Source organism: Ornithorhynchus anatinus, chromosome 10 (genome assembly GCF_004115215.2).
Source record: "Ornithorhynchus anatinus isolate Pmale09 chromosome 10, mOrnAna1.pri.v4, whole genome shotgun sequence".
NCBI lineage: Eukaryota > Metazoa > Chordata > Mammalia > Monotremata > Ornithorhynchidae > Ornithorhynchus > Ornithorhynchus anatinus.
Genome location: NC_041737.1, coordinates 52,279,889 through 52,301,169, shown reverse-complemented (window position 1 = coordinate 52,301,169; position 21,281 = coordinate 52,279,889). Strand labels below are relative to the sequence as shown.

The 21,281-nt window shown below is 57.0% G+C and overlaps 1 protein-coding gene, 1 long non-coding RNA gene and 8 other non-coding genes across 14 annotated transcripts; 9 read left to right on the top strand and 1 right to left on the bottom strand.

Moving 5' to 3' along the window:
- Positions 1-395: 395 nt before the first annotated feature.
- Positions 396-20,142, top strand: LOC114814603. Of its 4 annotated transcripts, XR_003762362.2 has the most exons (11): positions 396-442; positions 1,018-1,163; positions 9,413-9,769; positions 15,225-15,265; positions 15,831-15,870; positions 16,191-16,229; positions 16,507-16,546; positions 16,778-16,817; positions 17,126-17,165; positions 17,446-17,485; positions 19,097-20,142. It is a non-coding gene; the product is annotated as an uncharacterized LOC114814603 (long non-coding RNA). The 4 variants fall into 4 exon arrangements; XR_003762364.2 differs by lacking the exon at positions 9,413-9,769; XR_003762365.2 differs by lacking the exons at positions 396-442; positions 1,018-1,163 and adding an exon at positions 5,688-5,967.
- Positions 4,316-10,758, bottom strand: NAPSA (napsin A aspartic peptidase). 2 transcript variants are annotated; one of them, XM_029073053.2, is made up of 9 exons: positions 10,627-10,757; positions 9,764-9,929; positions 9,472-9,595; positions 9,121-9,239; positions 6,526-6,725; positions 6,028-6,150; positions 5,546-5,690; positions 5,324-5,422; positions 4,316-4,717 (listed from the first exon to the last, which is right to left on the bottom strand). In XM_029073053.2, the coding sequence occupies exons 1-9, from the start codon at positions 10,689-10,691 to the stop codon at positions 4,532-4,534; spliced, it is 1,227 nt and encodes a 408-aa protein (XP_028928886.1). In that variant the 5' UTR covers positions 10,692-10,757; the 3' UTR covers positions 4,316-4,531. The 2 variants fall into 2 exon arrangements, with proteins under 2 accessions (XP_028928886.1, XP_028928887.1); XM_029073054.2 differs by lacking the exon at positions 4,316-4,717 and adding an exon at positions 4,725-4,908 and having other exon boundaries at positions 10,627-10,758.
- LOC114814915 lies at positions 15,058-15,146 on the top strand. Its single transcript, XR_003762710.1, has one exon. It is a non-coding gene; the product is annotated as a small nucleolar RNA SNORD88 (small nucleolar RNA).
- LOC114814910 lies at positions 15,662-15,753 on the top strand. Its single transcript, XR_003762705.1, has one exon. It is a non-coding gene; the product is annotated as a small nucleolar RNA SNORD88 (small nucleolar RNA).
- LOC114814911 lies at positions 16,020-16,110 on the top strand. Its single transcript, XR_003762706.1, has one exon. It is a non-coding gene; the product is annotated as a small nucleolar RNA SNORD88 (small nucleolar RNA).
- On the top strand, positions 16,341-16,431 carry LOC114814914. Its single transcript, XR_003762709.1, has one exon. It is a non-coding gene; the product is annotated as a small nucleolar RNA SNORD88 (small nucleolar RNA).
- LOC114814912 lies at positions 16,607-16,697 on the top strand. Its single transcript, XR_003762707.1, has one exon. It is a non-coding gene; the product is annotated as a small nucleolar RNA SNORD88 (small nucleolar RNA).
- LOC114814913 lies at positions 16,955-17,045 on the top strand. The gene has a single exon (XR_003762708.1). It is a non-coding gene; the product is annotated as a small nucleolar RNA SNORD88 (small nucleolar RNA).
- On the top strand, positions 17,279-17,369 carry LOC114814909. The gene has a single exon (XR_003762704.1). It is a non-coding gene; the product is annotated as a small nucleolar RNA SNORD88 (small nucleolar RNA).
- On the top strand, positions 17,589-17,664 carry MIR1356 (microRNA mir-1356). The gene has a single exon (NR_034715.1). It is a non-coding gene; the product is annotated as a microRNA mir-1356 (primary transcript).
- Positions 20,143-21,281: the final 1,139 nt, after the last annotated feature.

The following is a 21,281-nucleotide window of genomic DNA, read 5'->3' as shown; positions in this document are numbered from 1 at the left end:
GAGAGGGGGCGGGAAGAGAGAGAAGGTGGAGGAGGCTCCGGGCCCACCTCTCCCCCCGCCCCCTTAACCCCTTCCCTTCTTGCCCCCCACCCCCCGCCCTCGGGTCTGGGGGGGGGGGGAGGGGAGGACGGTCCGATCAGGGGGTGCGCGGCCCGGCCCGCGTCATGCGCGCTGCCGACCCCCGGCTCCGGGGGGGGGGGGGGGTTGTTTTTTTCGGAGGGGCTACGGGGAGGGGAGGGGGACCCGGCCCACGGAGGGGATCGACAGAGATGCGCAGTCAGTCCGCCTTGGGCGTCCTGAGCCGGGGAGGGGAAAGGGGAGGGGGGGCGGGGTCGGTGGGAAAAGGGGGCGGGATTTGGGGGGATGGAGGGTGGGGGGCGGGGGTCTGCGGCGGCTCAGTCCCGGCAGCGGCGGAGCCTGGAAGGGACGGAAGGGGAGACAGGTCAGGGACCTGTCCCCCTCCCCGTCTGCCCTCCCTTCCCCTCTCCCCTCGCTGCCCTTCTCTCTCCCTTTCTCTCCCTACTTCTACGGCTCGGGTTCGCGTCTCTCTTCCCACCTCTGCCTCATCGTCCTCTTTCTAGCTGCGTCTCTCTCTTGCCACCGTCTTTCACTCTTCCCCCCCACCTTGCGTCTCTTGAAACTCTTCGGCTCTCTGCCCTCTCCGCCCATCGCCTCCTCTGCCCCTTCCCCAACTTTCCCTCCTCCTCCTCCTCCTTTCCACTGTCCTCTCCTTCCCCCCCCCCCCCGCTCCTCCGGGCTCCCTCCCCTCCCTTACCGGTCTCCGCACTGTGCGGGACGTGGGGGTGGCGGGGCGGGTTTGGGGTGGGGGGGGGGGGGTTCCTCAGCTCGAACACTGCAGTCAGCATGGTTCCAGGGGAGGAGAGGAAAGGAAAATCCCCCCACCCCCCACCCCGGGGTCCTGCACCCCCCTTCCCTCTCGGCCGCCTCCCCCCAGACCCATTTCCTACCCATCCCCGTCTCGTCACCCCAAATTTGACTTCGCTTTTGACTTTACAGGAGACTAGACGCCGTCCGGAATTCTCCCGAAGGTGGGACCAGGGGAGAGGGGCAGAGATGCTCGACGCCCCCCATCCTTAGGACCCCGACGTCCCCGGTTCCCCGCAGCCAGTGACGAGAAAGGGGCCGAGTCAGCAGTTCTAGAGGTGAGGCGGGGGAAGGGGGGTAATTGGAGCTGCGGGGGGGGGGGATTGGAAATCGGGGGAGGGGGGAGAGATTGGGAGGGGGGTTAAATACGGGGAGAGGTCGGAGGGCTGGGAAGAGACAGGGGAACTGGGGGCAAGACGGGGGGACGAGGAGCGGAGGGGGAGGGGGAAGGCCGGAATCAAGGGGAAGAGGCTGGGAGTTGGGGGGGGGGCGGAAAGAAGAGACGAGGTGGGGAGGGGGAGAGAGTGGTGGGGGGCGCGGGGGAGAGAGGAGATGGAGCAGAAAGGGTGGGTTCGGGGCTCTGAGGGGAGAGAAGGGACCAGGTGGAAGGAGAGCGACGGCGCGGGGAGGGAGAGCCCTTGGTCCTGGGAGATGAAAAAAGGTGAGGAAGGGGCTCAAGCAGAAGTGGAACAGGAGCTGGGACAGGGGTGGAGCCAAAGGAATCGATCCGAGGATCGATCGATCAATCGACGGTATTTATTGAGCGCTTACGCCGTGCGAAGCACTGCGCTGAGCGCCGGAGAGAGAACGATACAACAGAGTCGATGCAAAACGCTGTCACTTTGCGAGCGAGAGGTCAATCCGGTCAATTTCGGGAGGGGGAGGACTGGCCATGGCGTGAGAAGCCCCGCTAGCCGGCCGGGGCGACTTCGCCCTTTTTGTCATTAGCCACCCTTTCCGCTCGGCACTTGGGCGTGAGGGACAGCGGGGAGGGGGTCGGGGGAGCGGTCGGGGGCGCCTCAACCATCGTTCGGGGGCTTTAGCCCTGATCCGATTTGGGGGAGATGGGAATTCTGGGTCCAGTTTTTTGGAGGCGTCTCCGGCAGGGAATGTGTCTGTTAGAAGTGAGCATCGTACTCTCCCAAGCGCTTAGCACAGTGCTCCGCACACAGTAAGCGCTCAGTAAATAGGACTGGCATTTCTTCCTCAGGAGGAAATCTCAGAGGCCAGAGAGGAAGCTGGTCCTGGCGACTCTGTGAGCCCCTCGGAGGGGATCGGGGTGAGGGCGGGGGGCAGTGACTGGGAAGGGGTTTCTGCAGGAATGGTATTAAGGTCCCCCTCTCTCCCCCCGACCCCCCCCCCCACCCCGCCCCGCCTCCGGCCGTCCAGGTGAAGGAGGCTGAAGTGGGAGGGAGGAGTTGGAAGGGATGGAGGAGGGGAATACAGAACGCAGGAGCGAACAAGGGAAGGGCCGGGGGAGGCAGACGGGCAGGGGGGTTGGGGACGGAAGAGAAGCTGGGGTGGGAAACGGGGGACTCGGGGAGCAGATGGAGAACCCGGCCGACCGTTGCGAGAGAAGATGCGGAGGCTGAGGGGGCTCCGAGAGGAGACGAGAGGCTCGGGGTGACGTGGGACGGGAGAATTTTCCGGGCCCAGACGGACTGGGACATAATGCGAGAAAATGAGCCGGGGATGCAGGCCGCGGAGGGGGGCGGCGGGTGGTGAAAGCCGGGAGCTCAGAAGGGCGGTTAGAGAGACGGAGGGTCCGGAAGGGGTCGGGGGAGGAGGAAGGACGGAGGTTGCAGGAATAGATCTGGGGCTGAAAAGGAGGCGAGGGTACCGCTCGGCCTTCCCCCTTCCTTGGTCACGATCACGAGTGGAGCGAGCCCGTTGTGGGGGAGGGGAAGGGACGGGAGGGCGGGTGTCCGGTCTTCCGCAGCCAGGAAAGGGAGGGAGGGGAGCAGGCCAAGCACGGCCCCCCCTCAGCACCCCGGGAGCCCCTGACCCCGGTCCTTTCACCCCCCCCCCGCCCCCCCGGCCTCCCTCCCCGGGCCCTCCTAGACCTGCCGCCCCTCCAGACCCGCTGTAATCTCTCTCCCAGCTCCATCCTCACGCACTCCCACCTTCCCGCGCCCCCGCCCCACACCCGGCTTTTCCCGAACCCCCCCTTCACCTCCCCAGCGTCTCCTCTCAGTCCTCCCCCCGGACTCTCCCCCGACCCTCCCTCTCACCTCGGACCCCCTCCACCGTTTTCCGGATCCCCCCGCCCACCCCGTTCCCCCAGAAACTCCATCCTCCTGTCTCCCCTCTTCCCCAGCCCCCTCGGTTTTCTGGGCTCCCCCTTCCTCCCTGCCGCTCGCCCACGTCCTCTCTGAGTCTAACCGCCCCCCCCCCCCCCGGTGTGTCCCCCTCCCCAGTGTCCCCCAGCCCCCCACCCCACCCAGGCCTCCCTCGTGTCCCCCGCTCCACGCATACTCACTCTCTTCCGGGCGGGAGGGGGCGAGGGGAGGGGAAGGGGGTGCGGGCGGAGAGGGGCGCCCCGGGGGCTGGGGCTGGGGGCGGGCCTGGGGGGGCCGGGCCCGGGCCCGGCTGCTGCTCCGGGCGGCGATGGCTGCGGCGGGAGCTGCGGCTACGAGGTGTGGTTGGGGGGGGGTGGGGGGAGGGTGACATCACCGCCGGGCGGGGGAGACCCCCTCCGGCTGCAGAAGGCGGGGAGGGGAGGAGCAAGACCACCCCCCTTCTCTCTCCCACCCCCCCCCCAAACACGTGCCTCCCCTTCCCCATTTTCCCCCTTCTCCCCGCCCCCCCCAACACGTGCCTCCCCTTCCCCATTTTCCCCCTTCTCCCCCCCACCCCGGGGTCTGCACCTTCAAGCCCCGCCCCTGCGGAAAGGGTCCCCGTTAGAGGCCCTGGCGGGGCGGGGGGACCCAGGCGTCCCAACCCGTCCGGTCCAACCCTAGAGAGATGGGTGCGGGGTGGGGGACCTTTAGGGGACCGGGACGGAGACATCGGTGTGAGCGACCGCCCGTGTGTGTGTGTGTGTGTGTGTGTGTGCGCGTGGAGGGGGAGCCTCGGGCCCCCGCATCGGCGCCGTCGCGACATATCGCCGCCCGCGGAGTGTTGTGTCTACGGCGCCGCCGTGATGGGGGAGGTGAAGAAGGGGGACGGAGGGGCGGGGCGGACTACAATTCCCATGATGCTCGGTGCCCCCCGGCTCCTCCGGAGGGGAGCAGAACCGCCCCTCGGCATCATGGGAATTGTAGTCCGCTCGCCGTCGCCTCCCAGAGGAAGCCCTGCCTCCGCCGCTCCGCGGCTGCCCCATCTCCACAACTACGGGATTGTCCCGTGCTCCCTCCCCTTCGCGTTTCCTCAGCCCCCACCCTCCCCAACACCCCCTAGAAGACAAAGGCGGTCGGGCCGGGGAGAGGAATGGGGAAAACAGCGGCTCTTTATTTCACAGCGCGACCCTGCCCACCCCCCTTGCCCTTCCCGGGTTTCCCCTCGTCTCCCCGCCGGACTCCAGTTCCTTCCCCTCAGACCCCCGTGGGGGAGTGCGGGGGAAGAGCCTAGGCTTGACTGCCGGCACACCAGCCCGAGGCCGGGTCTTCCCCGGGGGGGTCCGTCCCCGCCCACCCCTAACCCAGGCTCAGGGCCCTCCTCGGCGGCTCCGGGCCTGGGCCCGGGCCAGCCCCACGCGGTCCCGCTGGCGGTCGAAGACGGTGTAATGGGGCCCCAGAAAGACGTCCCCGAGGATCCAGAGGGGCCCGGCCGGGGGCGGGATGTCTAGGCCCAGGAACCCCGAGAGACAGACGCCGGTGCCCAGGCGAGTAATCTGTGGGGACCGAGGGTAGGAGTGCCGGCCGGCCGGGGAGAGCGACGGCGTCGGGTCAGAGGGTGGGAACGGGGCGCCAGAGAGGAAGGGCGGGGACGTGAGAAGGTTGATCGGTTCAAGGATTAAGCCGGGGTCCGAGATCACACCAGTACGACGTCCTGCCCCTCGTCCACCCTGTCTTCCCCCCGTCTCTAATAATAATAATAATGTTGGTATTTGTTAAGCGCTTACTATGTGCAGAGCACTGTTCTAAGCGCTGGGGTAGACACAGGGGAATCAGGTTGTCCCACGTGGGGCTCACAGTCTTAATCCCCATTTTACAGATGAGGGAACTGAGGCACAGAGAAGTGAAGTGACTCGCCCACAGTCACACAGCTGACAAGTGGCAGAGCTCGCATTCGAACTCATGAGCCCTGACTCCAAAGCCCGTGCTCTTTGCACTGCGCCACGCTGTCTCTCATCTTCCTTCCCTCCTGCCCCACCTCGAACCGCCCGCCCCCGGCCCCTCTGACCTTCTCAAGCGCCTGGCACCCTCCATCTCTCATTACCCTCCCCTATTTAACCCTCCCCCCCCCCCCCCACACACACACACGCCTTCCCCCTTACCTTCAGCACGTACTGCTCAGCAGTCAGGTTGAACCAAACACCACCAAGTTGGAAAGACACCACAGGGAGAGATGGGAGGGTCTCACAGGGAACCATGTACTAGGGAGATGGGGGTGTCGGTCAGGGTCAAGGTGTCCTACCCCTCATCCCCCGAGCCTCTGCTCCCTTCGGGGATCCGGGGGCCCAGCCCCCAACTCCGGCACCCCTCCCCAGCCCCCTCACCTCGCCCCCGAACACGGGTAAGGCTCCAATCGCTCTCTGCAGGGCCCGGATCTCAGGGCTGGGGCCGGTTATGAGGGACGTCCCGGTGTCCACGATGGCCTGGCAGCCACCCTTACAGAGGGTCAGCTGGGGCCCCACGGCCACCCTGTAGATACCGATGGTCACCCCTCCTCTAGCTCGGTGACCCCCACACTCCCCCACCATTCTGCCTCTCCAGACACGGCTCCTGTCGAGGACTCCGCTCCGTGAGGGCAAGGATTGCAACTACCAACTCTCTTGTCCTCTCCCAAGCGCTTAGCACGGTTCTCGGCACTACTGTAGCTGCTCAAGAAATACCACCCGTTGATTGATGGACGGACCTAAGCTACCGCCGACCCCCAAGACTCCAACTGCCCATTGGGACCCAGGCATCCGACCCACAGGTCTCCCCTCTCCCCATCCCGTTCCCCTCCGGCCCGGCCCCGCGCCCCCGCCCCTCTCACTCATCCATCTGGATCTGCCAATAAGCCTTTCGGGTCACGTTGAGGAAGTGCAGCTCCCCTGTGTAGTGGGCAGGGTCCGTGCCTCCCAGCACCAGCTCCCCGCCCTCCTCTCCTGTTGGGTCCCTGTGAGGCAGGGGCGGGGTCAGGCCCATGAGAGGTGATTAGAGAAAGGGGAGTCATGAAATGATGGGGGGAAGGAGGGAGAGTCGTTTCCTCTTCGTTTAGTCCTCTCAGCCCGAGCCACAGACTCCAGTGGGGGGAAAGTGGGGCTTAAGGGGGGGAAGGGGAGGGGTGGGAGGGGAGAGGTGTGTGGTTCGATGAAGGGGGAGGTGTCACTCTGAGAGAGAAAGGCTCTCCAAGTGGAGTGATCCCTTCTGGGAGGGAGGATGGAGGCTGTCCTGAGGAGAGGCCGAGAGAAGGGGGAAAAAAAATGGAAAGGGGAGAGAGGGGCCTTCGTGGAGTGGGTGCGAGTGGGAGGTCGGGGAGGTCGGTTCTCACCTGTTAAAGTAGAAGGAGAAGATGGGGGCATCAAGAAGCCCCTGCTCCAGGAGGGCATCGAAGACGGGCTGGGCCCCGGCGGCGGCCAGCGCCGGGTAGCCCAGGCCCAGGATCCCGTCAAAGTGCGCCAAGATGAACACCAGGCCGGGCTGGTGAACCGCTTCTCCAAACGGCACGGCCTTGCCCTGCAGCTTCCCTATCTGCGTGGGGGGACCGAGTCGCTGGTCAGGACCCCGAACCTTGGACCACGGGAGGAGGGCGGGTGGGTCGGGGTCGGGGAGGAGCGGCCTTTCTCGGTTCCCCTGAAGCAGGGCGGCCTAGTGGTGGGACCACCCGTCTGAGAGGGAAGTCATTCAGTCAGCCAGGAGTACTTCTTGAGCCCTTACTGTGTGCAGAGCAGAAGTGATCCGGCTTCTAGTCCCAGTCTGCCTCTGGCCTGAGTCACTGAACCATGCTGAACCTCGGTTTCCTCGTCCGGAAAATGGGGACAGTAATACCTTACTTTCCCTATCTCACAGGGACTGTTGGGAGGGCAGCACTTCGGAGGGGACGAAAAGCCCTCTTCAAACCCTAGTCGGTATCACCATCTTTTCGCACACTGGACGGGACTGGAGTGAATCTTGCCCTCGGTTCTGACACCCCACAGAAAGCCAGGGGATCAGCCAAAGTCCTATCTGTGACGGCGGCATTGGCAGCAGACAGCCTAAAGCGGGCGGTAGAAAACCCGTGGCTCAGTGGAAAGAGCCCGGGCTTGGGAGTCAGAGGTCATGGGTTTGAATCCCGGCTCTGCCGCTTGGCAGCTGTGTGACTGTGGGCGAGTCACTTCACTTCTCTGGGCCTCGGTGACCCCATCTGTAAAATGGGGATGAAGACTGTGAGCCTCGCGAGGGACAACCTGATGACCCTGTATCTACCCCAGCTCTTAGGACAGGGGTCTGCACATAGTAAGTACTTAACAAATACCAACATTATTATTATTAATAATAAAACAGAGGTAGGTCTGAACGGTTGCCGAGCCGAGCTTCTGCCCCTGCCATTGGCTACCCACAGCGCCGGCTGCGCCAGGCCCAGAGAAGGGAGGGCCTGAGAAAGGTGTCTGCCCCGCCAGGCACTGAGGAACCCTTGCACATCCAAGTGGGCTGGCTACCTTTGGCTCCCGATTCTCTAATCCTTCCTGCTGCCGAGCAGCAGCGAGGCCTAGTGGAAAGAACCCGGGAGTCAGAAAGATCTCGGTTCTAATCCCGGCTCTGCCACTCTGCTGTGTGACCTTGGGCAAGTCGCTTCGCTTCTCTGGGCCTCAGTTATGGGGATTAAGACAGTGAGCCCCAAGTGGGAGAGGGACCGTGTCCAACCTGATTATCTTAGATCTACCCCGGGGCTTAGTAAAGTGTCTGGCACAGAGAAAGTTCTTAAGAAATACCATCGAAAAGCGGGATCAGAAGTCAGATTTCCTGATTTCCAGGCCCGGGGTCTTTCCAGGAGGTCTTGCAACTGTTTCCACCGGTTCTGCGCTGAATGTGTCTACTTGCCTGAGTAAGTGTGGGGCTGAATGTAGGGATATGTGAAAGTGTGTGTGTGTGTGTGTGTGTGTTTGTATCAGGATATGTATGTACGGGTCAGGATGTAGGAATGAATGAGCGAGTGTCAGTATTTCTGACTGAGTGGGTGAGTGTTTGTGGGTCTTTCAACCGGGTCTGTGTGTCTGTCTGTGTGTCTGACTCATCCCCTAATTATTAATAATTGGTACTTGCTAAGGTTACTATGTTCCAACCACTGTTCTAAGCGCTGGGATAGATATAATCTAATCAGGTTGGATAAAGTCCCTGCCCCACAAGGGGCTCACACTCTTAACCCCCATTTTACAGATGAAGGTACTGAGGCCCAGAGAAGTGAAGTGACTTGCCCAAGGTCACACAACAGACGTGGCAGTCGGTCGGGATTAGAACCCAGGTCCTTCTGTCTCTCAGGCCCCGGCTCTAGCCGTTAAGCCACTCTGCCGCACCCGTATTGGATGCCAAGGCCAAGGAGGGGGCTCCCAGGGTGAAGAGCACCCTGGTGCCTACTTTAGCTAAGGAATAGAACAGCCCTAGGGACTCCCAGACAGCTCAGAGCTGCAGTGCGAGAAAATACTCAAGGCACCAGCCGAGTGCAGCCAGAACAAGAGTCACCCAGTAGGGAGTCTTTAAGGCCTAGCAACTGCACTCAGCTTTTTCTCTTCTTCCACTTCCCCCTGAGGCTCTGGTCTATGCGGAGAACCAGAGAGAGAGTGTGTGTGAATGTGTGTCCGTGTGTGTGGGTATTTGTGAATGTTGCCCTGGCCCAGAGAAGTGAAGTGACTTGCTCAAGGTCACACAGCAGACATGTGGCAGAGCCGGGATTAGAACCCAGCTCCTTCTGAGTCCTAGGCCCGTGCTCTATCCTCTAAGCCGTGCTGCTTCTCATCTCTTCCCCCCGCTCTCCCCTGAGTCCCCCCTCCTACCTTCCCTCCTGCTCCCTCTTCGTTTCCCCGTCACATCTCCCCCCTACTCTCCCCTGGGTTCCCCCCTCAGACCTTCCCCACTGCTCTCTCCTGGATTCCCCCTCGTATCTTGTCACCGTGAGTGTTTCCTGGCTGAGGAATCCATCCAGCCGTCCTGTCCCGTAGCGGATAGCAAAGTGACTGCCGTTGGGATGGAAGGAGCTAGAGGCTGAGGAGTCGTAGCGACGGTGCAGCCCTGAGGGAGGGGGAGAGGTCGGGGCCAGGCAGTGTGGGGAAAGCCAAGCCCCCCAGCTCTTCCGCACCGAGAATGCACTTCTCCCTGAGAGACGGCCACCTTCCCTGGCTCCCCGATTGCATCCCCGGGCAGTTCACCCTCTCCTTCCCTCTGTTCCCGGTTCCCTCCCACAGCCCCCCTCGGATGGCCCCGGCGGGCTCCGGCTCCTCGTCTCCCTTCGCTGGAGACTCACAGCAGGCCAGGTTGAAGAAGGAGCAGTGACGAGACGGGACCCACAGATTGGAGGATCCTGTGTCAAACACGACGGAGAAATGTTGCGGGGGAGTCCCCAGGCCGATCTCCCCGAAATATTGAGCCTGCAGGGGAAGAGGGAAAGGCTGGCCCAGATCCCTCCCTCCCATGCCCCCCTCCCCCATACACACACACATTTCTCCTTGACCCCCCTCAGTGCCCAGGACGCTGCCCGGGGGAGAGGCCACCGGAGAGAGGTCTCCCTGGCCTAGGAAAGCTTCTGTCGAACTCACATCCAGGTAATTGGTGAGAGGCTCCAAGACGGGCTCGTTGTGGGGCTGGGGGTTCCCGGAAGTGGGCCCGGGGGGGTCCGGAGCCTCCAGAGCTGTCCACTCCCGACTCACATCACCGAGGGCGTCCAGGGTGCGGTGCACTGAGCGACCCCGGCGGAGCGGGATCCTGGGGGAAAGGGAGGGGAAGAGGAGGGAGCCGGAGAGCCAGAAGGGGGACGGCCCCCATAACTCCAGAAGACATTCTACAATGGCGCTATTCGAGGCCGCTTAGCTCAGTGCTCTGCACACGGTAGGCACTCATTAAGTAGTGCAGATTGACTGACGGACGGACTCGAACCCCTAGAGTAACCTCCGGCCTCCCCCCGATCACGGGACACCCCTTCTTCCCCCTGCCTCAGTCTCCGACTGGGGGTGGGAAAGTTGGGGGATGGAGTCCAGGCGGGGGCGAGGGGTCGTTCTCCACCCCGAGTGGATCACTTGACGTGCCCTTAGCTCGGCCTGAAGTGGGTGAGAAACCGCGAGGAATGTGACCGGACGCGGAGTGGGGGACGGGGAGGGGGACCGGAGGGGGGAAGTGGCAGGGGGGAGGGACGCATTTCCTGGAAACTTCTCCGTGAGGGCAGGGGGGCGGGTGGGTTGATGGAGGAGGGGGGGCACCCTCTCCTGGGGGTTTTGGAGTAGGGTGGGGGCCTAGGATCGCCGGTAAAAGCGAGACGGAAGGGAACCGAAGGCTGCGGGCGATAAGGAAGGAGAGGAAGGGCCTAGTCGGAGGGTAAGGGGTTGAGGGTCAGGGTCCCGCTTGGGAGGGGATGAGATGGGAGGGGGCAGCAGACCCAGGGGAGAGATATGGGGGTTCCTCGTACCGGAGCAGCGCGGGCCCCGCCAACGGGGCAGAGAGCAGAAGCAGCAGGAGCCGGAGACGCAGCATCTCCAACCGGAGGACCGGGCCAGGCTGGAGTTAGGGCACCTGCTATCGCCCGGAACACTAACCCAGAGTCCCCGCCCCCCCAAGAGACACGCCCCCCCACCCCACCCTTCACCCCCAACCCCCTACGGACCCCACCCCCAGCTGCCTGGTCCTTCCCTCCGTTTTCCCTCCGCAAAGCTGCGGAGTTTTTGTAGGGTCACCGGGGTCACCGGGGTAGGGGGTGGTTTCCTGTTGCGCGGAAGGTTTCTGTAGGGTTGTTACTGCAGAGCCACCGGCTGGAGGGGGTCAGTCAATCCATCGGTCGTATTTACTGAGCGCCTGCTGTGCGCAGAGCGCTGTGCGATACGCTGGGAGACTACGATGCATCAACTGTATTTATTGAGAGCAGAGCACTGTACTAAGCGCTTGGAAGAGTTGACGCTAACGGAATTGGTGGACACGTTCCCCGCCCACGGAGAGCTTGCACAGTCCAGAGGGGGAGAAAGATATTAATATAAAGAAATAGATTCCGGAAACAGATATAAGTGGTTTGGGGACTGAGGGAATAAAGCTTGCAGATCCAAGTGTAAGGAGTCATTCCAGGTTACGGAGGTGTCTGGCTGGACTGGAGCGCGGGGGGATGGAGGGAAGGCTTTCGCTGAGATCTCTGAGGGTGCTATGGGGGGACGGTCTCCTGAAATCTTCAATTTCGGGTCTTTCTATTGGAGGGGGCTGCTCCAGGAAAGGGTTTTGCCAGACTTCCTTCGGTGTTACTGTAGGGTCTCCGAGGAGTTGCCGGCGGCTCTCCGCCCTCCCCTGGGCCTACCCGGGGACGGCGAGGCAACCGAGGAATTGGCCAAGGGGTTAATTGTCCCCGTCGCCTCCTGTCAGTGACGGGATTAGTTCCGCCTCCGGTCCCCAGACGGCTGTCCCCCTTTGGGTCCTTCAAGGGTCACCCGGTGCTGTGCCTACTCTCGATTTAGCCTGTGCCACGCCCCCCTCCCCCATTTTGAGGCAGGTAGATTGCTCCTTACAGAGGATGTATGGCAGAGTGGATAGTCCCTGTCCCACACGGGGCTCACGGTCTTAATCCCCATTTTACAGATGATGGAACTGAGGCACAGAGAGGTTAAGTGATTTGCCCAAGGATATTAAGAAAACAAGTGGCTGAGTCAGAATTAGAACTCAGGTCCTTCTGACTCCCAGGCCTGGGATCTATCCATTAGGCCACAGCGATTTTCATGTTCCCTCTCCACAATTCCCCCCAGAGGACATTTGCCTCCCCTTCCCACTCCATAAAAATGTGTGGGTTTTTTCGTTTGTTTGTTTCTTTGGGCAGAGGAAGGTGAGGGGGCAATAGGAGCCTCGACGTCCCTCTAATAATAATTATGGTATTTGTTAAGCGCTTAGTATGTGCCAGGCAACGTACTAAGCACTGGGCTAGATCCAAGCTAATCAGGTTGGACACACTCTCTGCCTCACAAAGGGGCAAAGTCTTCATCCCATTTTACAGATGAGGTAATCGAGGCACAGAGAAGTGAAGTGACTTGCCCAAGGTCACCCAGCAGACAAGTGGCACAGCAGAGATTAGAACTCAGGTCCTCCTGGCTCCTAGGCCTGGGCTCTATCCACTAAATCACCTTGCTTCTCTAGACTGCAAGCTAGTTGTGGGAAGGGAAGGTCTGTGCAGACTCTTGCATCTCCCTAGTGCTTAGCACAGTGCTCTGCCCACAGCAAGCGAAGCATCATGACTTAGTGATAGAGCACGGGCCTGGGAGTCAGAAGGACCTGGGTTCCAATCCTGAATCTGCCGGCATGTCATTTTTAACTTCTCTGGGCCACAGTTACCTCATCTGTAAAATGGGGATTAAGAGCGTGAGCCCCACTGGGACAGGGACTGTGTCCAACCTGCTTAACTTTCATTTACCTCAGCGCTTAGAACAGTGTTTGGCACATAGTAAGCACTTAATAAGCACCATTAATATTACTTTTACAGATTATATTATCAAATATAGCAAAGTATATATTGCAATAATATAAATATATGATAATAATAATGCAAGGCGGCATGGCATAGTGGATCGAGCACAGGCCTGGGAATCAGGCACCGCTACTGGTCCGCTCTGTGACCTTGGGAAAGTCACTTCATTTCTCCATCCCTCATCTGGAAAATAGGGATTAAGACTGTGAGCCCCAAGTGGGATAACGTGATTACTTGTATCTTCCCCAGCACGTAGAACAGTGCTTGGCACATAATAAGTGCTTAGCAAATACCGTCATAATAGTTATTATTATTCTCTGGGCCTCACTTCCCTCATCTGGAAAATGGGGATTGAGTCTGTGAGCCCCACATGGGATAACCTGATTACCCTGTATCATCCCCAGCACTTAGAACAGTGCTTGGCACATAATAAGTGCTTAACAAATACCATCATAATAATTATTATTATTCCCTGGGCCTCAGTTCTCTCATCTGGAAAATGGGGATTAAGACTGAGAGCCCCACTTGGGATAACCTGATTACTTGTATCTACCCAGCGCTTAGAACAGTGCTTGGCACATAATAAGTGCTTAACAAATACCATCATAATAGTTATTATTATTCCCTGGGCCTCAGTTCTCTCATCTGGAAAATGGGGATTAAGACTAAGAGCCCCACTTGGGATAACCTGATTACTTGTATCTACCCAGCGCTTAGCACAATGCTTGGCACATAGTAAGCACTTAAATACCACAATAATAAGATAATTATAGAATATAAAATTATGAGTATAATAATTATTAGCGTATTATGCAATATTATACAGTTTATTGTGATTATGGTTATTCTCTGGGCCTCAGTTCCCTCATCTGGAAAATGGGGATCGAGTCTTGTGAGCCCCCACGTGGGACAGGGACTGTGTCCAACCCGGCTTGCCTGCATCCACCCCAGCGCTTAGTACCGTGCCCGGCACATAGTAAGCGCTTAACAAATAATAATAATCGCGATTATTAATAATATCATCGAGTGGATTCCCGCCACAGGCAAACGCGGCGGCCGCCTAAATCTTCTCGGGGTCCTTGCGGGAAGGGGAGGGGGCTGGAGGCGCGTGCGCACTGGGGCGGGCAGATGGGCGCTGGGCTGGGGGCGCATGCGCATTGAGGCGGGCAGGTGGGCGCCGGGCTGGGGGCGCATGCGCATTGAGGCGGGCAGGTGGGCGCCGGGCTGGGGGCGCATGCGCACTGGGGCGGGCAGGTGGGTGCCGGCCTGGGGGCGCATGCGCACTGAGGCGGGTGCTGGGTTCGAGTGTCACCGTCGCACGAGGGTAAAGTTCATTCATTCAATAGTATTTATTGAGCGCTTACTAGGTGCAGAGCACTGTACTAAGCGCTCGAAGCGTTGCGAGAAGCAGGGTGACCTAGTGGCTAGTGCCCGGGCTTGGCCGCCGCAGGCTCTGCGTTCATCCAGTCCTATTTACTGAGCGCTTAAAGCGTGCAGAGCACTGTACTGAGCGCCCCGGCTTCCGGTTCCGTATGACCTTGGCCGAGTCACGTCTCTTCTCTGCGCTTCAGTGACCGTGTCTGTCAAATGGGGGGTTCAGAGCACTGGTGGTTTTTTTTTTTAAAGTTGGTATTTGTTAAGCGCTTACTATGTGCAGAGCACTGTTCTAAGCGCTGGGGTGGAGACAGGGTCATCAGGTTGTCCCACGTGAGGCTCACAGTTAATCCCCATTTTACAGATGAGGTCACTGAGACAGAGAATTAATAATAATATTGGTATTTGTTAAGCGCGTACTACGTGCAGAGCACTGTTCTAAGCGCTGGGGGAGATACAGGGTCATCAGGTGGTCCCACGTGGGGCTCACAGTCTTCATCCCCATTTTCCAGATGAGGTCACTGAGGCCCAGAGAAGTGAAGTGACTCGCCCACAGTCACCCAGCTGCCAAGTGGCAGAGCCGGGATTCGAACCCATGACCTCTCACTCCCCAGCCCGGGTTCTTTCCACCGAGCCTCGCTGCTTCTCCGTGCTTTTAGCACAGGGCTTGGCGCATAGCATTGTGAAGCAGCGTGGCTCAGTGGAAAGAGCACCGGCTTTGGAGTCAGAGAGCGTGAGTTCGAATCCCGGCTCTGCCACTTGTCTGCTGGGTGACTGTGGGCAAGTCACTTCTCTGGGCCTCAGTTCCCTCATCAGTAAAATGGGGATGAAGACTGTGAGCCCCACGTGGGACAACCTGATTCCCCTGTGTCTACCCCAGCGCTTAGAACAGTGCTCGGCACATAGTAAGCGCTTAACAAATACCAACATTATTATTAGTAAGGGTTGAAAGCCGAGACTATTGGGGAAGGAGATTGAAGGGGAGGCTTTTGTTCGGGTGGGTGTTCAGAGCCCGAATTGGGGGGGTGGGGAGGGTTTCCATGATGTCTTGCACTGGGCTCTGATCTCTGAGGACAACGGTGCACCCCAGGACTTTGACCCTCGGGGAGTCTGAGGATGCCGGACTGGCAAACGGGGGGAGGAAAGCAACCGCTCATCGTTATGGCATCGTGCCTCATTGTCCGTTTTTTTCTCCCCAGGCCCTCCTTACCCTGGTGGTGACGTCTGCCCTTCGACTTAGGTTGGTAGGAGGGATCAGGGACCTGGAGGAGAATTGGGCTCCCACATTGGCGGGGGAGAAAATCTGGAGCTGAGAAGGGGAATCTTCTCAGGGGAAGCAGCGTGGCTCCGTGGAAAGAGCCCGGGCTTCGGAGTCAGAGGTCACGGGTTCGACTCCCGGCTCTGCCACTTGTCAGCCGTGTGACTGTGGGCAAGTCACTTCTCTGGGCCTCAGTTGCCTCATCTGTAAAATGGGGATTAACCGTGAGCCTCACGTGGGACAACCTGATGACCCTGTATCTCCCCCAGCGCTTAAAACAGTGCTCGGCACGTAGTAAGCGCTTAACAAATACCAGCATTACTATTATTATTATCTTGGGGTGGGAGATTGGGTAAAAGGGGGAGGGTGTCATAACCGGGGCCCCGGTGATGTCCAGCACTGGGCTCTGATTCCCTCTGAGGACTCTGTTCCCCCCAGGGACTTTGACACCCAGGGAGTCTGAGGGGCCCAAACAAGGGAAGGGAGAAATGGGGGTCACCCAGGGTTAGGGTATGCAGCCTCAGAGCGATTCTTTTCTCCTTGGCAGGTTCTCCCCCACTCCCTAGGGCTTGCTTCCTGGGAAGCAGGTTTGTATCGGGGGGTAAAAGGAGATTTGGGGCTGTGGGGGGATTGGCCTGCGAGAGGGCTATGAAGGCAAGGATGGGGTGGAGGGGGATGGGATGGTGCCGGGGGGTGATTGGGAAGCGAGGGAAAGAGTGGGTGGGTCTCCAAGATGGGGCCCTTGTGATGTCTAGCACTGGGCTCCGATTCCTTCTGAGGACACTGTGCCCCCTGGGACTTTGACACCCAGGGAGTCTGAGGGGCCTAAAGCAAGGGAGGGCTATATGGGGGTTGCCCAGGGCTAGGGTATCCTGCCTCAGAGTGGACTCTGCTCTTTCCTTGGCAGGTTCTCCCCTACTCCCTAGAGCTTGCTTCCGAGGAAAAGGTTTGTATCAGAGGGTAGATGGAGATCTGGGGCTGTGGGTGGGATTGGGCTGCAAGAGGGAGGTGAAGGCAAGGTTCGGTGGAAGGGGATGGTACGGGGGAGTCTGAGTCAAGACCTCTGTGATGGCCGGCACTGGGCTCTGACCTCCTCTGAGGACACCGTGCGCCCTGGGACTTTGACACCCAGGGAATCTGAGGGGCCCGAATTGGGGGAAGGAGGGGAGCTTCCTGCTCAGGGGTGGTACCGCGCTTCAGGGAGGGTTCTCTTCTCTCTGCAGGTTCGCCCAGGCCCTGGAGTCTGGTTCCTGAAAAACACAGGTTTGTGGGATGACTGAGGAGATGGGAAGTGAGGGAAAGAGTGGGTGGGTCTCTAAGCTGGGGCCCCTGTGATGTCTAGCACTGGGCTCCGATTCCTTTTGAGGACGCTGTGCCCCCTGGAACTTTGACGCCCAGGGAGTCTGAGGGGCCCACACAAGGGAAGGGAGAAATGGGGGTTGCCCAGGGTTAGGGTATCCTGCCTCAGAGTGGACTCTGCTCTCTCCATGACAGGTTCTCCCCCACTCCCTAGGGCTTGCTTCCTGGGAAACAGGTTTGTATGTGATGGTAGAAGGAGATTTGGGGCTGTGGGGGAGGATTGGGCTGCAAGAGGCGGGGCGAAGGCAAGGTTGAGTTGGTGGGGGGCGGTGATCGGGAAATGAGGGAAAGAGTGGGTGGGTCTCTAAGCTGGGGCCCTTGTGATGTCTAGCACTGGGCTCTGATTCCTTCTGAGGACTCTGTGCCCCCTGGGACTCTGACACCCAGGGAGTCTGAGGGGCCTAAACCAGGGGAGGGAGATATGGGGGTCGCCCAGGGTTGGGGTATCCTGCCTCAGAGTGAACTCTGCTCTCTCCTTGACAGGTTCTCCCCTACTCCCTCGGGCTTGCTTCTTGGGAAACAGGTTTGTTTGTGGCGGTAGAAGGAGATTTGGGGTTGTGGGGGCGGATTGGGCTGCAAGAGGAAGGTGAAAGCAAGGTTAGGGTGGAGGAGGGCGGGATGGACGAGTCTGAGTCAGGACCTCGGTGATGTCTAGCACTGGGCTCTGACCTCCACTGAGGACACTGTGCGCCCTGGGACTTTGACACCCAGGGAATCTGAGAGGTCCAGCGTGTAGGTGAGGGGAGAGGTTCTGCTCAGGGGCGGTACCGTGTGCCTCAGGGAGGGCTCTCTTCTCTCTGCAGGTTCGCCCAGGCCCTGGAATTTGGCCCCTGGGAAACACAGGTTGGTGGGATGGTGGGGGGGTGGGGAGGAGATTGGGAAGTGAGGGAAAGAGCGAGTGGGTCTCTAAGCTGGGGCCCCTGTGATGTCCAGCACTGGGCTCTGATTCCTTCTGAGGACGCTGTGCCCCCTGGAACTTTGACACCCAGGGAGTCTGAGGGGGTCCCAGAAGACTCTGGGAAGCCAATAAGGGAAACCTTTTTAGGGTCTAGTTCTTAAAGCTCTTTCTATTCCGTTTCTTCACTGCCCGGCTTTCGGATCCACACGCTGCCACGGGAAACACCGTAGAATTGACCATTTGTATTTTTAGTTGTTAAATCAGCACTCTTGGTGATTTTTTTCCAGGCTCTTCATAGTCAATTTTCCCAACATTAATCTCTGGTCTATTTCTTAACTCCTAGTTACTTTATTATTAGTTATCGATCTCAGGAGAGGAAAACTGTCAACGATTTCAAATCTTCTCTCCATCCGCTATAAATGTGTTTAAAACTTCCAGTTGTCGTGATCTTTGTTTTCTTGACATTCTAATGCGGGCCCATCTTTTTGCTCTGCTCCTTAACTTTTAGTGATAAACCCTTCAAATCTTCCCTTTTTGCTAGTAGGGCAGTATCAGCATAACAGAGTTTATTCCTTCCTCCAATCTTTACTCGCCATTTGTCTTCATCCAGTCCGACTCCTCTCACTGTAATAATAATAATTATGGGGTTTGTTGAGCATTTACTCTGTGCCAGGCACTGTCCTAAGCACTGGGGTAGATGCAAGATAATGGGTTCGGACACAGCCCCCGTTCCACATAAGGCTCACGGTCTTAATCCCCATTTTACAGGTGGGGGAACTGAGGCCCAGAGAAGTGAAGTGACTTGCCCAACGTCCTGTAGATAAGTGGCGAGTGGGGATTAGAACCCAGGTCCTGACTCCCAGGCCTGTGCTCTATCCCCTAAGCCACACTGCTCCTCATTGTGTATTCGGCGTAAAGGAAGTACAGATAAAGTACATCCTGTCGTACACCCTTACTAAGGGGAAACCAGTCAGTTTCTCCATATTCTCTCCTTACCGTAGGCTTCTGTCTGTCATACATGTTCCATATTAATGCAATTAAGTGGTCCAATCTGATTACCTTGTATCTACCCCAGCACTTAGAACAGTGCTTGGCACATAGTAAGTGCTTAACAAATACCATTATCCAGCATGCTCCTTTTCCTTCATGTGCCCCAGAGCTTCTCGATGATCCATGCAGTCAAAGGCCTTATTAAAATAATCAGCAATGTACATGCTAACTTCCTTTTGGTATTCTCTTGTCTTTAATTACCGTAAGCCCGTCAATGGGCAGGGATTGTCTCTATCTGTTGCCGAATTGTACATTCCAAGTGCTTAGTACAGTGCTCTGCACATAGTAAGCGCTCAATAAACACTACTGAATGAATGAATGACATAAGCAACAATAACTCGCATCCCTCGTCCTTTCCGGAATGAACATCGGGCAGTTCAGGTTCCATGTAGGTCTTTAATCGATAGGCACTGTATAACTTTTAGCAATAACTTGCTGGCAGGAGAGAACAAGGAAAATTGAATGATAATTGTTTGCATTTAGTTGTATCTCCTTTCTTTGGTAAGGACTTTATTGGAGCGGGGAGCGAACCGGGAAAAGCTGGAAGTAGTCAAGAATGAAATGGACCGATTGAAGATGGACACCCTAGGAATAAGTGAATTGAAATGGACCCGGGTTGGGCACTGCCAGTTGAGCGAGCATGTCATCTGCTACTCTGCTCGTGCTGAGGAGAGAAGAAATGGCGTAGCGGTAATTTTACTAAGACAGTTACTGGATATAATGCTGTCAGTGACCGGTTGATATCCATTAGGAGAACCACTCGACATGACAGTACTTCAGGTGTACGCCCCAACACCAGATGCAGAACAAGAAGAAATGGGTTTTATGATGTAGAGAGAGCGAGAGTGATAAAAGCTGCAAGTAGGATGTGTTGATTATCCCAGGGGACTGGAATGCAAACATTGGTAGTGGAATGGAAATGCAGGTGGTTGGAAAATATGGCCTTGGAAACCGCGATCAAGCCAGAGATTGACTTATTGATTCCTGTGAATCGAATGACTTTTATTGTCAACACCTTCTTTAACCAGCCTAAACAACTGTACACCTGGACTTCACCGTATGGACTGTATAGAAATAAACTATTAGTAGAAAGGGATGGAGAAATTCTGTTTTGGCCTCTAAAATATGGCCTGGAGCGGACTGTGGAACAGATCGTAAGCTGTTAATATGTAAAGTCAGGCTAAAACTTAGCTCATTACTGCCTTATTGTAATAATAATACAATTATTAATACAATACAATTAATACAATACAATTGTATTAATACAATTATTTACATGACGTTGGGCAAGTCACTTCACTTCTCTGGGCCTCAGTTCCCCCACCTGTAAAATGGGGATTAAGACTGAGCCTTAGGTGGAACGGGGGCTGTGTCTGACCCCATTATCTTGCATCTCCCCCAGTGCTTAGAACAGTGCCTGGCACATGGTAAATGCTCAACAAATCCCATAATTATTATTATTACAATGAGAGCCCAATATTGTAATAGTTATTACAGTGAGGGCCCGAGTGGGCCCTGACGGATATTCTTTTTGCAATAAAGACTAACACTACTTTTGTCTGTTGTTTTGGGGGAGCAGCTGGTGGGGGCTGGGGAGGAAAGTTGAAAGAGAAGGGAACTGGGGGTGCCCACCTCCTCCAAGAGGCCTTCCCAGACTGAGCCCTCTCTCTCTGCCCCTCCCCATTCCCCCTACTCCTTCCCCTCCCTGCGGCACTTGTGTATATTTGTATATATTATTTATTACTCTATTAATGATGTGTATATATGTAGAGAAGCAGTGTGGCTCAGTGGGAAGAGTCCGGGCTTGGGAGTCAGAGGTCATAGGTTTTAATCCCGATTTCCCCACTGTCTACTGTGTGACCTCGGGCAAGTCACTGTACTTCTCTGTGCCTCAGCTCCCTCATCTGGAAACTGGGGATGAAGACTGTGAGACCCATGTGGGACAACCTGCTTACCTTATATCTACCCCAACGCTTAGAACAGCATTTGTCACATAGTAAGCACTTAACAAGTACCATCATTATTATCTATGATTCTATTTATCTATTTTGATGGTATTGATGCCTACTTGTTTTGCTGTCTCCCCCTTTTGGGCTGTGAGTCCGTTGTTGGTCAGAGATGGTCTCTAGGTGATGCTGAATTGGACTTTCCAAATGCTTAGTACAGTGCTTGGTGCCCAGGAAGCACTCAATAAATACAATTGAATGAATGAATGCTCTGGACACAGTAAGTGGTCAATAAATACGATTGAATGAATGAATGAATGAATGAATGAATGAATGACTGCTCGACACAGTAAGTGGTCAATACGATTGAATGAGTGAATGCTCTGGACACAGTAAGCGTCAGTACATACGACTGAATTAATGAATGAATGCTCTGGACACAAAGTGCTCAATATGATTGAATGAATGCCCTGGACACAGTAAGGACTCAATAAATATGATTGAATGCTCTGGACACAGTAAGAGTTCAATAAATACGTTTAACTGAATGAATACTCTGGACACAGTAAACGCTCAATAAAGACGAATGAATGCTCTGGAAACCGTAAACGCTCAATAAATATGAATGAATGCTCTGGACACAGTAAATGCTCAATAAATATGAATGAATATTCTGGACACAGCGCTCAATAAATATGAACGAATGAATGCTCTGGACATAGTAAACGCTCAATAAATCTGAATG